Below are 15049 nucleotides of genomic sequence, written 5' to 3' on the forward strand. Positions count from 1 at the left end.
TGGGTGTTCTGCGTGGGAAGTTTGGCCCAATTCTATCGTTGGTGGGGTTCAGAATGCTCTTTGATTGTAGGTGAACTCTAAATCCCAGCAACTACAATTCCCAAATGACAAAATCACCCCCCCCCCCAACTCCACCAGTATTCAAATTTGGGCGCATCGGGTATTTGCGCCAAATATGGTTCAGTGAATGAAAATGCATCCTGCATATAAGATATTGACATTACAGTTCACAACAGTAGCAGAATTACAGTTATGAAGTAACAATGAAAATAATTTGATGGTTGGGGGTCACCACAACATGAGGAACTCTATTAAGGGGTGGCGGCATTAGGTTGGTTGAGAAACACAGCTGTAGAGGAAAAAAACGTTTGGATTAACAATTATTATAAATGTTTATCAGTTAAATCATAGGAAACTAGTATCTAGATGCAACCCTTCAATGCTAAGAGATATTTTTAGAGATGTACAGAACCGCTACTTCTCTAATAGGCTTTAACACATCTTCTGTTTTTACTTCCTATTGAAAACTCTATTTGCTGTTTGCAGTAACTTTTCATCAGGTGGAGGTTTCCTTTGACTGCCAGGCTGGAGGAACGTCTTAATCGTAGGAACTTCACACATCCTTGCTTTAAAGGCCTGAAACAAGAAACAAAATAACCTGAAAAGTAAACTAAAAATGTCAATACTAAGATGACTTTGAATGATTTTCCATAGCGACATCTTCCATACGAGTATGGAAATTGTGGCACACTGACCCAGATCAACCCAGATCAACTTGTTGTAGCAGTTCTCAATGTCAGGAGCAGGTCTTTTATGAAGCAGTTGGATGTTAAACATGCATTTCGAATCAAGCAGATACAAAATATTTTGCATTAACAAAAATGTTCAAAACAATGAATTGCTTCTAAGCTTTCTATGCCAGTTACTGTGATAATTCCAGCTCAGATGGAGGGAACATGAAAGCTGGAGAAGGGTAATCTTCATTCTGTTAATGAGGAAATTCCAATAACAAAGACGTATAAACAACAGCTTTTCTACAACACCGATTGAGTGAATCCAACTAGGAATATTAGGATTCCAATATGAATCCTCTGGCTAGTTCATTTGTGTGTGTGTGTGTGTGTGTATAGGAAAGGTAAAGGTTTTTCCCTGACATTAAGTCCAGTCGTGTCCGACTCTGGGGTGTGGTGCTCATCCCCACTTCTAAGCCAAAGAGCCAGCGTTGTCCATAGACACCTCCAAGGTCATGTGGCCAGCATGACTACATGGAGTGCATTACCTTCCCGCCGGAACGGTACCTATTGATCTACTCACATTTGCATGATACACAGGTGTCTAGAGACCCAATCATATCATATTTCTTCAGTTCCTAAGTCCCATCTATACTGCCATAAAATGAACTGGAATATATGGCTGTATAGACTCATATAACCTAGTTCAAAGCAGATAATGTGGATTATTTGATTTGATAATCTGGATTATATGGCCGTGTAGAAAGGGGCCTCAGATTCCCATGTCAGATTTGCATTTCTAAAAGACATGTTAAAATACCCGACATGTATAGTCCATGATGACGTCAATTCAATATCTTTATGGTCTATACATATCGGACACTTTAAAATGTCTTTTTAAATTAAAATCTAGACAATTAGTACAGCAGGCACCTTAAAAGGCAAACAATGAGTTTAAATGATATCTGAACCTAGGCAACAAAAGCCAGATGGCACTCAATATCTTTGGACCATTCCACACAGCCCTCTATCCCAGAATATCAAGGCAGAAAATCCCACATTATCTGGGTGAGGACTCAGATAACCCAGTTCAAAGCAGATATTGTGGGATTTTCTGCCTTGATATTCTGGGATAGAGGGCTGTGTGGAAGGGCCCCCTGTGGTCTGATTTAGTAATTTTTTTCTTACATGGATACAATGCACTCTTGTAATAGGCGACATCAACATTATATGAGTTAATCATATTTAACATGATTTCTGGTTCTCATCTAAGGCCCCTCCCACACAGCTAAATACAACCCCACATTATCTGCTTTGACCTGGAATATATTCCAGTGTGGACTCAGATAACCCAGTTCAAAGCAGATATTGTGGGATCTTCTACCTTGATGTTCTGGGCTATATGGCTGTGTGGAAGGGCCCTAAGATGAAAATCCTAGCTTTTAGAAGAGTGCTTTTGCAGTTCCTTAATATATCTCCTTGTTCTCATATGCATCAGTTCTTAATTGGCAATATCTGTAGCTGGAATATTTGGAAAATGTGCATCAAATTACTAATGTTATTAATTTTTATATACATTCTATTTTATTTTTTAAACCCTCCTTACAGCTGCTATGGTGTTCTTAATTGTGCAGAATATTCTTAATTGTGGAGACATCACAAATACTGGCTTAAAGGCATAAAAGGAGGAAAGCTATAAAATATTCATGGCAAAACATTTAGCTTGCAAACTAAAAAGGAATTTCAACATTACAAAGCTAAAGTGATCTGAAAGCTGAATAGGTCTCAAATCTTCAGGAATGAAGTTTGTTCTGTTTTGTGAGAATGCGGATTGCAATCTCAACGACAAATTATCACTCTGGGATTTCAAAACAACAAGGGAAAATACTTTGGCCTAATTCAAATCTTGAAGACAAATTCATGTCCACTGGAGGAATGCAAAATTCTGAAATGCAAGTGCATTTCATGATAACTCTGCCTCCAGTCAAAGCCTATGTATTGACCTATGTATTGTGTTCAAAATGCTAGAGTTTAGAAACTGGAGAAATGGTTCACCTCCACAAACACTAGTTACTGAAGTTGCTTAATTACTTTAATTATTGTTAATTAACTCATGATTTAAGATCTTAGTTACAAGTTGTAAGATGAAATCCCATTCCTTTGGGGTACAGCTTTCCTTTTTAACTTGTAGAAATAATACAATCTGCCATGTTATGGAATCATGGTAAGTATAGTTTTACAAAGTGTGTCCAGGCTTTGTATCTCACCAAAACACATTCCAGGATTCAACAGCATTGAGTCATAATAGTGAAAGTGGCTTAAAACTGCATCAATTATTCTGCAGTGTAGACGCATTCCAGCAGAGGCGTTTCTTTGTAGAACTATTGGGCAGAAACCTTAAAAGAACCACAGGCATAAAACAGGCTGTGGAAACCCTTCTGACTTGTAACTTAAATTGGAAATCCTATGCTCTTGAGTTTAACACGCTTCCTTGTTCTCAGGGGTGTCAGCTTCTTATTGGCAGTTTCTATATTCTGAAGAATGCTAATCAAATTGCTATTCGCCTGGTGTGGAGTTTTTGATTATTATTATTGGCACTATCACATGCAGTGTTTCCCCGATCCTTCTTTTACCTGTAGGAAAGGAAACTCTGAGAGGATACCAGGCTCCTTCTCTTCTGTCATCAAAATAGCTTCAATCAATTGGACATCTGCCCAAGTGAACTGGGTACCAAGAAGAAAAGGTTGCCCGTGGTCTTTCAAAACCTATGAGATAAAAATGTATTAGATGCAAATGAAGTGGTAAAGGGGGTTTTGTTGGGAGTATGGTCAGTCCCTGAATTACAAACATCTGATTTACAAACAACTCATAGTTAAGAACAGGGGTGAAACAACAGGAAAGGAGAGAAAGCTATCCTTCAGAAGGGAAGTCCACTCCTGGAAGAGTTATCATGGGGAAAAGGTGTCTCCACTGAAACCAGAAAATCAGAAGACGTCTACTTCTTGGGAGGAGAGCAATGACCAATCTTGAAACAATAGTGAAGAATAGAGAAATCACACTGGCAACGAGATGTGAGAGCTGGAACATAGGAAAGGCTGAGTGAAGAAACTGTGGTGTTGGAGGAAAGTTCTGAGAGTGCCTTGGACTGCGAGAAGATCCAACTAGTCCATACTTCAGGAAATAAAGCCCAACTGCTCATTGGAGGGAAGGATATTAGAGGCAAAGATGAAGTATTTTGGCCACATAATGAGAAGACAGGAAAGCTTGGAGAAGACAATAATGCTGGGGAAAATGGAAGGAAAAAGGAAGAGGGGCCGACCAAGGGCAAGATGGATGGATGGGATCCTTGAAGTGACTGGTTTGACTCTGAAGGAGCTGGGGGTGGTGATGGCTGACAGGGAGCTCTGGCGTGGGCTGGTCCATGAGGTCACAAAAAGTTGGAAGCGACTGAACAAATAAACAACAACAACAACAACAACTGAAGCTTTATCACCAATCCTTGTTTCCACAACAAGCCAAGTTTTCAAAATCCAATTATCACAGGGACGGAAAGTGTTCTGAACAAGGCCACAGGCAGGAAAAAACCCACAGGGATGTTGATGATGATGATCATGATGATGATGACAATACTATTAATAATAGTTTATTTTTAACCCACCCTCTCTCCCTAAACGGACTCAGGGCAGCTTCCAAACATAAAACATAAAACTGGCAAACATGTCAGTGCCATCAAATCAACATTAATACATTTATACCTACAATTAAAACAAAATGAAAGACATTGGTTGGAAATATGAATCAATCAGTCAAGCATCGTTAACTCTACTCTATGTTATCCACAGCTTTAAAAATATACATATTTGTCTGAAACTACACTTTTAAATGTACCTGTTCCGACTTAGATACAAATTCAACTTCAGAACCTATCTTGTTCGTAACTTGGGGGCTGCCTGTATTCCTCTATTGATTCATTATTTCATAATAAGTCTACTTTCAGCCAAACCTTTTGAGGCAGTTTAAAATAATGACAGGCACAGCTACATGATTACTGTGGAGTAAGGTCAGTGTCCCGCTATCAAGAGAACTCAAGGTACCCCATTTGTTATGATGTCAGTCAGAACTGACTCTTGCCTGAGCCTAATGGGAAGGACAAAATTTGTTCACTTCCTTTCCTTCATGCTGAGTGCAAATTACTTTTGCACTGTTCACTCAGTTCGCAATAATGGATGGGAGGAGAAAGAGGAAAAGGGATATTTCTGAAACAGCGGGAAAAGTTGGATGGGACAGTTCAGGAGTATTCTTTCTTTCTAATTTATTATCAGACCAATGGTTCCCTTTCAGAGCTCCAAGTGAAAATGCTACTGCCTCAAGCAAAACATTCTGCATGAATTGCTTTTTCTTTCCAGCCCATTCAATGAACACTGTCATCTGCTTGTATTGCATACCTTCTCATAAACTGGGAAGTATCTCTTCGTGGCTCGCTCAATGATCAATTTAAGGTTTTCCTCCTTTTCTTTTGGAGATAGTTTGAAATGGACTCTGATTATTGCCATCAGGTCAATTGTTCCTTCGACATACATATCAATTCTGGAGGAGAGAAAAACAGAATTCGCCTAATTTCACTTCCTTACCTTAGGAAGTAGTTATCTCATCTGCACTGGGTTTTTTAAAATTAATATAGAATAGCCTGATAGGAAAGAGAGCATGCATCTACACATTGTAGAATTTATGCAGTTTGAAACCACTTTAACTGCCATGGCTCAATGCTATGAAAACTTGGGATTTGTAATGTAATTAGGCACTAGCATTCTTTGGCAGAGAAGGCTAAATACCTTGTATAACTACAACTCCCATGATCCCATAACACTGAACCATGAGAATTAGAATAGTGTCAAACTGCACTAATTCTGTAGTGTAAATGCACCTAAAGCTCTTCCATTAGTAAATATTTTTATATGGTAATAAGGGAGCATTTTCGCTTCTGCTCAGCGTTGCCCTTTTTACTGGTCCCTTTCACATCTCATCATTATAGTCCTATATTCTAACATGGTATTATTCTAGGGAATCCTGGATTTATAGTTTGACCCTGGCAGAGAATTCTTGATGTCGCTCTTTAACATTCAAATCATAGGACTCCATAGGATATTGACATAGAAAGTTAAAGTGAAATAATAGCTCTGTTGTTGTGTAGTGTCTAGCCAGACTACACACACAGCATAGGCTGAGAACACTTTATCCAAAATACTTGGGATCAGACGTGTCCAATATTTTGGATTTTGGAATATTATCATATACTCATAATGAGTTCTTTGGGGATGGGACCCAAGTTAAAATTAATTTTCATTTCATATATACCTTATATAGACTAAAAGTAATTTTGTACACAGCGATTTTATAATTTTGTGAATGAATCAACATTTCTGTACGTTGGACCATCAGAAAGTAAAGGTGTCATTATAACTGTCCACCCATGAGGACAATCTGGGAATGCTGTATTTCAGATTTCAGAATCTTGTACAAAGGGATGTTCCCCTATATTTGAACTTTTGCCTCTTGCATACTGTACTTTCTTTAGCTCAGGAGAGAAAAATTATCTTGTTATCTCTGTTCACTTATTATCTTCGATAAGAGATCAGAGCTAGAAGGCAATTTAAAACTATTTGTACTCTTAAATACCTTTATAACTGAGATCCAGCAAGCCAAACTCTGCTTTATGTTCCTCAAAACTGTTACATCGAGATATGCATAGAATGGACTTTCATACCATCTCTATTTTATTGACTATTTTAAAGCCTATGGGGATCCCAAGTCACCTTGCTGTCTCCTGAGGAATCTGTATAATGACCAAGTAGCAGAAGTAAGAAGAAAGTACAAAAGCTGAGTTGCAGTTAAACATAAAAAAACAAGATTATGGCAGCCGGACTGGCAAATAGAGGGAGAAAACGTGGAGGCAGTGACAGTCTTTGTATTTCTAGGCACAAAGATGATTGCAGACACAGACTGCAGCCAGGAAATCAGAAATCATTTACTTCTTGGGAGGAGAGCAATGACCAATCTTGATAAAATAGTAAAGAATAGAGACACACTGGCAACGAAGGTCCGCATAGTTAAAGCAATGGTATTCCCCATAGTCACCTATGGATGTGAGAGCTGGACCATAAGGAAGGCTGAGCGAAGGAAGATAGATGCTTTTGAGCTGTGGTGTTGGAGGAAAGTTCTGAGAGTGCCTTGGACTGCGAGAAGATCCAACTAGTCCATACTTCAGGAAATAAAGCCCGACTGCTCATTGGAGGGAAGGATATTAGAGGCAAAGATGAAGTATTTTGGCCACATTATGAGAAGACAGGAAAGCTTGGAGAAGACAATGATGCTGGGGAAAATGGAAGGAAAAAGGAAGAAGGGCCGACCAAGGGCAAGATGGATGGATGGTATCTTTGAAGTGACTGACTTGACCCTGAAGGAGCTGGGGGTGGTGACGGCTGTCAGGGAGCTCTGGTGTGGGCTGGTCCATGAGGTCACGAAGAGTCGGAAGCAACTGAACGAATGAACAACAACTCATCTCCGTTTGGCAGGGACTGTCTTAATTCTACGTCATTCCAATTTGCACCTGCTTTTAAAGTATGCCAGTGTCTTTCCCCTTCTACCACTTTACTTCAATGTCATCAACTCACTTCAATTGCTGCAAACTGAATTCAAAGTGGGTTGTTGTAGATTTTTCAGGCTGTATGGCCATGTTTCCAACAGACCTCACAACCTCTGAGGATGTCTGCCACAGATGCAGGCGAAAAGTCAGGAGAGAATGCTTCTAGAACATGACCATACAGCCCGAAAAACCCACAACAACCCAGTGATTCCAGTCATGAAAGCTGACAAATACATTGAAAGTCGACAATACATTGAATTCAAAGTGCAAAAGTAGTACTCGATTAACTCAGTAGAGAAAGAGTTAAGGAGATGAGGGAATATTTCCCTTCTCTGGGGTCATGGTAAACGCAAGCTGCTGCAGTCTTTCCTAGCTTGAGTGTTCTTCCTCATCAATAATGTTTGCTATCTTGACCACACTTTGAGTTTTCTTATCTACAGTTTTCATCTGTGAAATGTTCAAAAGTATGTGCTTTATATATACAATGAAAAGATTGTCCACATTTTTATGCACTACATACACTGTGTTTCTTTTTTTGCTTGGCCTTAACCCCCTCTGCTCCTGAAATGTAGTCCTGAGAATCTTCCCAAATTGGATTCCAGCTGAAAAAAAATCAACCTCTTATTCCTGTTTGGCACTCTGCACTGCAGAATTAATGCAGTTTGATCCCACTTTAGCTGCCTTGGCTCAATGCTATGGGATCCTGTGATTTGTAGTCTGCTGAGCCACCCACACTCTTTGCAAGAGAAGATGAAAGAACTTGCTTGTTAAACTACAATTCCAATGATTCCATAGCATTAACTCATGGCAGTTAAAGTGGAGTCTAACTGCATGAATTAGACAATGTAGATTTATGCTGAGGTTCACTGTGCATCCTGAGGGCACTTTTCAGACAACCTTGTCTTGTCCCTTAGTGTTCACAGTAAACTATAAATGATAAATAAAAAGATCACAGTACATTGCTCTCTCCTTCATATCCCTCCCATAAAGGTTATGCTTTGCAGCAATGTAGTTCAGAATGGCCCGGGTTTCCACGAGCCTCATCCCATCAATTTCAACCATGGGCACTTGCTGGAAGAGCAGGAATCCATCTATGGAAAGAGGTGAAAAAAATTACACCAAGACTTGCCAGTTCTTGCATCACATTCTCTCTCTCTCTCTCTCTCTTTCATGTCAAGAGCGACTTAAGAAACTGCTTCTGAGATGAGATAGGACCTGGGGCCTTTAAGGTATATAAGCAAAGGTAACCTGCCATGTATATGTACACTATAAATGTAGAAACAAGCAATGCACTGCCCTTTCTTCTTCCTACTTGTGACCGAAAGCCTGTATGAGGTTCTCTTCTTATCCAGTATCAAAAGAAAAAAGAAAAAAAAGAAAAGAAAACAAACAGAATATCTCAGTAGGAAATACATGTAGAGATGTTCAAATAATGTATTTACACTGCTGTAAGCATGGAGCCATTATTGCCTCCCACTCCCACCCCGACCTCAAAAGCTTTCATGGGTGATTGGTTATAGCTAGTTTTATTGTGTTGTTCTTTCTGTTTATGATGAGATTATAGGCTGCATGCTTTGTAATGGGCTTACTCCCCTTTCTTGCGGTTTTACTTTGAATCTTGTCTCTGGATTTCTTTAAAATAGATGTAAAATAAATTACAAGTTTGTTAAAAGAAACAAACACGATACAGAGCTGGCATGACTGGTCAAACAAGATCCATTGTGTACACAGAAATGATATATAAAACTAGTACTTACAATAGTGGAGACTCCTATTACTTTTAAGCTTGCCCTTTTGACATGTGAACCTTTCCCCTTTGGTGCCAATTACAACATTTCTGTCCATTTTTTTTCTGTGGGCAAAGACTATGGCAAGGAACCAGAATTTTGCAATGGTTTAAGTGTTGTACGAGGGTTGAATGAAAAGTAATGCTTCCACCTTCGTTACTTGGGTTTGGATGGGAATATTTTAATAAATCAAACACAGAAATAATCCTTAGAATGTGCTCTTTGACTGCCATGATTCACTTTTCGACATAATCACCAGACAATTGGATACATTTCTGTCAACAATAAACAAGTTTCCTGAAGCCGTCACGGAAGAAGTCGACACTCTGTTTCCGCAACCCATCGTGCACAGATCTTCTGATAGCCAAGCAAAGCGATAATGTGACCCACACGTTCTTGTGAAATTCCGATTATGCTTAAAATTTATCTCTGAGTGATACGACGATCATCCTAAATTAATCTGTTAATCTTTTGCTTGTGAAACGGTGGTTGTTAGTCATGCAAGTCAGATGTTCACACCTCAACACCTTTAAACTTACTCACCCAACAATACACAGTACTCACATCAACACAATCACCATAAACAGCTTGCATTCTCTGATTAATCTCCTTTGGGGAGACACCTTCTGCTGTCAGGAATTCAATGACTGCACGTTGCTTAAGTCACATTGACCGACCATCTGCACAGGGTTCCATACTCTACACTTTAAGAACACAATTGTTGAATGCTAAAGCTTCCCACCAAAATGAAACTGTAAAGGAGAGTCTACTAAACAAGCCAGTACCTGCCGCATACCAGTACTGCCACCTGTTGAGGAGTTACGAAGGTGGAGGCATTACTTTTCATTCAACCCTCGTAGTAGGATTCTGGGAGACCTAGGTTGAAATCTGGCTCTGCTAGATGCTAAACTTTCCTCTATACCAATCTTGGGACATGAGATTAGCCTCCCACAGGATGGTAAAACATCCTGGCATCCCCTGGGCAACTTCCCTGCAGGCGGCCAATTATCTCACACCAGAAGCTCCTTGCCGGTTCTCAATCATACAAAAAAAATCATGTAAAAAAACAAACACGATAAGTTCATCTTACAGCCACTACAAACCAGAAAAGACTGGAAGGTGTACAACAACGACAAGGAAGTGACAAGATTGGTATTTACACAGAAGGTCAGTTAGAAATACGTTCTTGTCTTGCAGTGACAAAGATGGGATCCTACAGTAACCCTACCTTTGTGCACTGAGCACAATTTGGTCCCCATGCCATCCCGAGGCTTTGTCTCTGGTAAAAAAGGAAGGATTCCCCCCCCCCCCCCACCCAAAATACCAGCTGGACCAGTTCATCCCCTGTTGCCACTGTTGCTTCCAGTGTTCTTGCTCTGAATGGTGAATGAAGGTCTTCATTAAGAACCCTTACCATTCAATAGTTTTTCATATTGCTGTCTTGTTTCCAAAAATACTTCTTCGAACTGAAAAAAAGGAAGGAATTGCATGGATTGTTTTTGTATTTTAAAAAAAGAACTGTCATGGCATCCTAAAGCTTAACTGAGTTGTGGCATATGTGTTTTTGGGGGCCAGCCTACTCTATCAATGTTCACTTTAGTGGAGAGATTTATGTCTCACAAATACTTTAAGAACAAAGGATTTATTTTCCTGAAGGCTGGGGAACAAAGATAAAGCAATGTAAGAACTAGCAGTTGGTTTCTCACAGTATTGTGCAAAGCAAAGATCAGGAATGCTGAATAGGTAAACATATTGCCATGTTGTAGGATTTTATTGTTAGAGCTAAGTTAGTATTTAGTCTTTTTCTTAGGACACATCCTCAGGGGCAGTAAAATCAGTTCTATGGTGACTAAATGATGAATAGAGCTGATCTGAGTTAGTGAGGGTGAGTGCCAGATTTATCATTGTGCTTAGGTGTGTTTATGCACAGCACCCTGTTGACCGGGGGGGGGGGGGGGGAGGATCTCTCCCCCTCCCAATTATGATTGTTTTTGCTTATGTGGTGCAATTCTAAGTTTGGAAGCGTTCTGTTTTAGAGCAATTCCACACACAATCACCGAGTTGATAGTCTATGGGAGCGTGCCACAAAGCAGGCAGTATATCCCTACTTGGCCTATCTCCTTCAGGGCCCAAGGAAGGGGCCTCATAACTTAACTAGCACAGGGCTGCATTTGTCCTAAATCTGGCACTGGTCAGAGCAAAGACCACCACATTAACCAAAGTCATGGGTTGCTCTGCATTCTCCCCAAGAATCTGAAACAAACCACAATCATGGACCCATGTAAACAGTTGGGTCGGTTCTGAGACTGAACTGACAATTGTTTATATGACGATTCCATACTCTCTGGGATTACGCAGTCCAGGGATAAAAGGTGGAACTCACCACCCACCCCATCTTCTCATCATGACCAGTGGATGTGACAAAGCTCGTGATTATAACTGAAGTGAAGAAGCAATCACAAAAGGGAAGAGAAAGTCCACTGGAATGCCTTCTCTCCCTTCTCACATTGTTTTGGTGACACAAGCCCTATCACTCTTGCTGACTACCACAACAAGGAAAATGAGGGAGTGGTAAGGGTGGCCATCTAGCACCACTGGGCTGTCAAGTCTCCCTCCTATCTCTGCAGTACTCTGAGGAATGGCAGTCTAAGCTAACTGAAGATTGAACTAACATTCATCATCCAGATCAGTCCTGAGAGAAATATCCAGGCTAGACTCACCTTTGGTCTAAAAATGCAGATTACCTCTGTTGCAATGTCAAGTGTTACATTTTAAGAATGATTTTGCAATGGATTAGATCTTAAATGAGTGTTGCCAGTAGCTTCCATGTAAGGGAAGAAGAGAGGGAAGAATCTGCTCTGGATTTTAGAATCAGAGAGTTGAAAGAGACCTTGTGGGCCATCCAGTCCAACCCCCTGCCAAGAAGCAGGAAAATCACATTCAAAGCATAGTCTGAACCTTAACTAGGCTGTTCAAGACACTGAAGTCTATCTTCTAAAATAGGTCAATTTCTTTCAATAACTTGCTTTAAAATTCAGGCTAAAGCTTTACTACCCATTTGAGATGGAAACCACCAACTACCATTGTGAAGGCCCTCATCGTCACAGCCATATATTTGAGAAGATGCTACATTACATACACATTTTCTAGAGTACTTGGGATTTTCCTTTTCAGAAAGGAAATATTGGACAAGTTGCATACTCTTATACTATTTCTTGGATTTTGGAATACCTGCATATACATAAGGAGATATGTTGGAAATGAGACCCATTTATGTTTCATATACAACTATACACATAACCTGAAGATAATTTCACACACAATATGTGTTTATAATTCTGTGCATGTGTACATTGAATCATCAGAAAGCAAAGGTGTCACTATCTTAGCCACTCATGTGCCTTATTTTGGAATATTTTGGATTTTAGAATTCCCAATAAGGGATACTTAACCAGGGTCATCTGGGGGGAGATGTAAGAATGTAAACAGTGGTTCTCAACCTGTGGGTCCCTAGGCATTTTAGTTTACAACTCCCAGAAATCCCAGCCAGTTTACCAGCTGTTAGGAAGGCCAAAACATCTGGGGGACCCACAGGCTGAGAACCACTGATGTAAATGAACAAATATTGGTGGTGTACTTTACCCTTCTTTGTCTTCTTTAGGCACTCTCCACATGATAAAACCAGCAACTAATCTGAAAAACGAATTGTGGAAAAACAAGGATTATACAGACCTCAACACCAGCCGCTGCTAACAGCCAGCGAATAGATTCCATTCTCCCTCTTCCATTGAAATAGTAAAGTCTGGGTTTCCCCGTCATGGTTAGAGTCAAGTGTGATATATTCTGGAAAAAAAGTTAAGTATGTTCATTCTGCATGGAGACTGCAAAACCCTTGTGCCAACACAAAATTGTGCAGGATGTACCTCTCATAATACCAGTGAAGAATCTTGTGGCACCAGCATTGAACTTTATTTGGCAGGAGCTTTTGTGAACAGATTCTCCCATAGGCTGTTGCTCATGAAACGGTATACCACATAAAGCATATCCCAAATAAAACATTGTTAGTTTTTGCGGCAAGAAAACAACATAAGCCCTACACCTGTTGAGTGATTTCAGATACCACTATATTGTGGGTTGGTGAGTCCAGTGTATCATGCAGCCAAAAGATCAAATGAGACACAGACGGATGTGAAGGCAAAACTTGAGGTATTTAATCTCAGTGGCTAAGGAGGATATCACCCAATGTACTGACATAAAGCATTAGAAAATACAGAGGAAATAGGTGTTTATCAATAGTAAACTATTTAGTTCATAGGCACAGGTAATATTTTATCAATGGGAATGGGTGCACTTAAATGCATACATTAAGTAACTTTTCCCATTCTCCCAATCTACTGTGAGAAGATTAGTCAGACCTAGTACACATGACCAGGGCTGGGTAGCCTTCCAAAGGTGATTTCAATTAACACAACCTTGTGGAGGAGGGAGAGGCAGCCTTCTTGGTCTTATTGGAATTGCAAAACATAGGAAGGCAGTTTGCTAGCATTGTGAGACTGTCTGGAGAAATATTTAATATAAATTCATTTGTAATTATTTAGTGTTCACTATTTAAGGGGTCCATTTTCTGAATAACACTCTAGGAAACTTTTAAAATATGCATTGTATAACTGGGAACTTATTGTGGATTTTTGCTATGCTTTGTTCTTAATTTTATGGGTTCACTTGAAAATATTTACATCCTGGTTCTTTGCATTGGGCTGAATGTGATGACACAGAACAAACAATCAAATCTAAAAAACAACACAATAACATTTGGAACTGGAAGAAAAATATTTTAGTCTCAAAGCTATCCACCAAGCCTCCAATAAAAATGGATGAAGGATAATTCCACGAATCATGAAGTTCAAAGAGCCTGCTAAATAAACTGGTTAAATATCCCCTTTTCAAGATTGAACAAGACAAATGTATAGGTCACAAGTGAATTAACCCTGTGAGGTTTTTCTGTCTGTTTATCCACTCCATTCTCCATTTCCCCAGTTAATGTTCAATCTTGTGTGCCGAGTGGTAATGATGAATCACAACAGCAATAAAATCCATATGGATATTGAAATAATATTTCTAGTGCAATTAGTACTACTTTATTTGGTATAGGAGCCCCCGGTGGTGCAGTGGGTTAAACCGCTGAGCTGCTGAACTTGCTGACCTAAACATCGCCGGTTCAAATCTGGGGAGTGGTGTGAGCTCCTGCTGTTACCCCCAGCTTCTGCCAACCTAACAGTTTGAAAACATGCAAATGTAAGTAGATCAATAAGTACCGCTCCGGCGGGAAGGTAACAACGCTCCATGCAGTCATGCCATCCACATGACCTTGGAGGTGTCTACAGACAACACCAGCTCTTTGGTTTAGAAAAGGAGATGAGCATCAAACCCCACAGTCAGACATGACTGGACTTAATGTCAGGGGAAAACCTTTACCTGTATCTATGTGGCTTAACTCCATACAAAATGAGATTTAGCAAATAAGCCAAATGTGGAGAACCTGGAATCATCTATATTTTGTTGGACTACACCACCCAAGTTACAACAGCTTTGACACCTGGCTGTGTCATCGGGGAATGCAGTGCATCTAGTGGGCTTTCAGTTCTCAATCTGTGCTGCATAATGTATAGACGAGATGCACCTCCATCAACACCAATACAGGCAGTCCCCAAGTTACCAACAGATAGGTTCTGCAGGTTTGTTCTTAAACTGAATTTGTATGTAAGTTGGAATAGGTATATTTTTAGGTGTAACTCCATCCATAAATAAAGAATTTTAAGCTTTGGATAGCACAGGGAAGACTTAATTCCTCCGTAGTGTTTCTTCTGCTGTCTGTGCCCATTCAGAAT

The 15049-nt window shown here is 39.9% G+C and overlaps 1 protein-coding gene across 1 annotated transcript; it reads right to left on the reverse strand.

The window, feature by feature from the left end:
- Window positions 1-440: 440 nt before the first annotated feature.
- Window positions 441-12995, reverse strand: LOC132783308 (glutathione S-transferase A4-like). Its single transcript, XM_060788444.2, has 6 exons — window positions 12894-12995; window positions 10576-10627; window positions 8333-8465; window positions 5177-5318; window positions 3365-3496; window positions 441-636 (listed from the first exon to the last, which is right to left on the reverse strand). Exons 1-6 carry the CDS (start codon window positions 12978-12980, stop codon window positions 511-513), a joined length of 672 nt encoding a protein of 223 aa, XP_060644427.2. The 5' UTR covers window positions 12981-12995; the 3' UTR covers window positions 441-510.
- Between the last annotated feature and the right edge of the window lie 2054 nt (window positions 12996-15049).

Source organism: Anolis sagrei, chromosome 1, assembly GCF_037176765.1.
Source record: "Anolis sagrei isolate rAnoSag1 chromosome 1, rAnoSag1.mat, whole genome shotgun sequence".
In the NCBI taxonomy this organism is placed as follows: Eukaryota; Metazoa; Chordata; class Lepidosauria; order Squamata; family Dactyloidae; genus Anolis; species Anolis sagrei.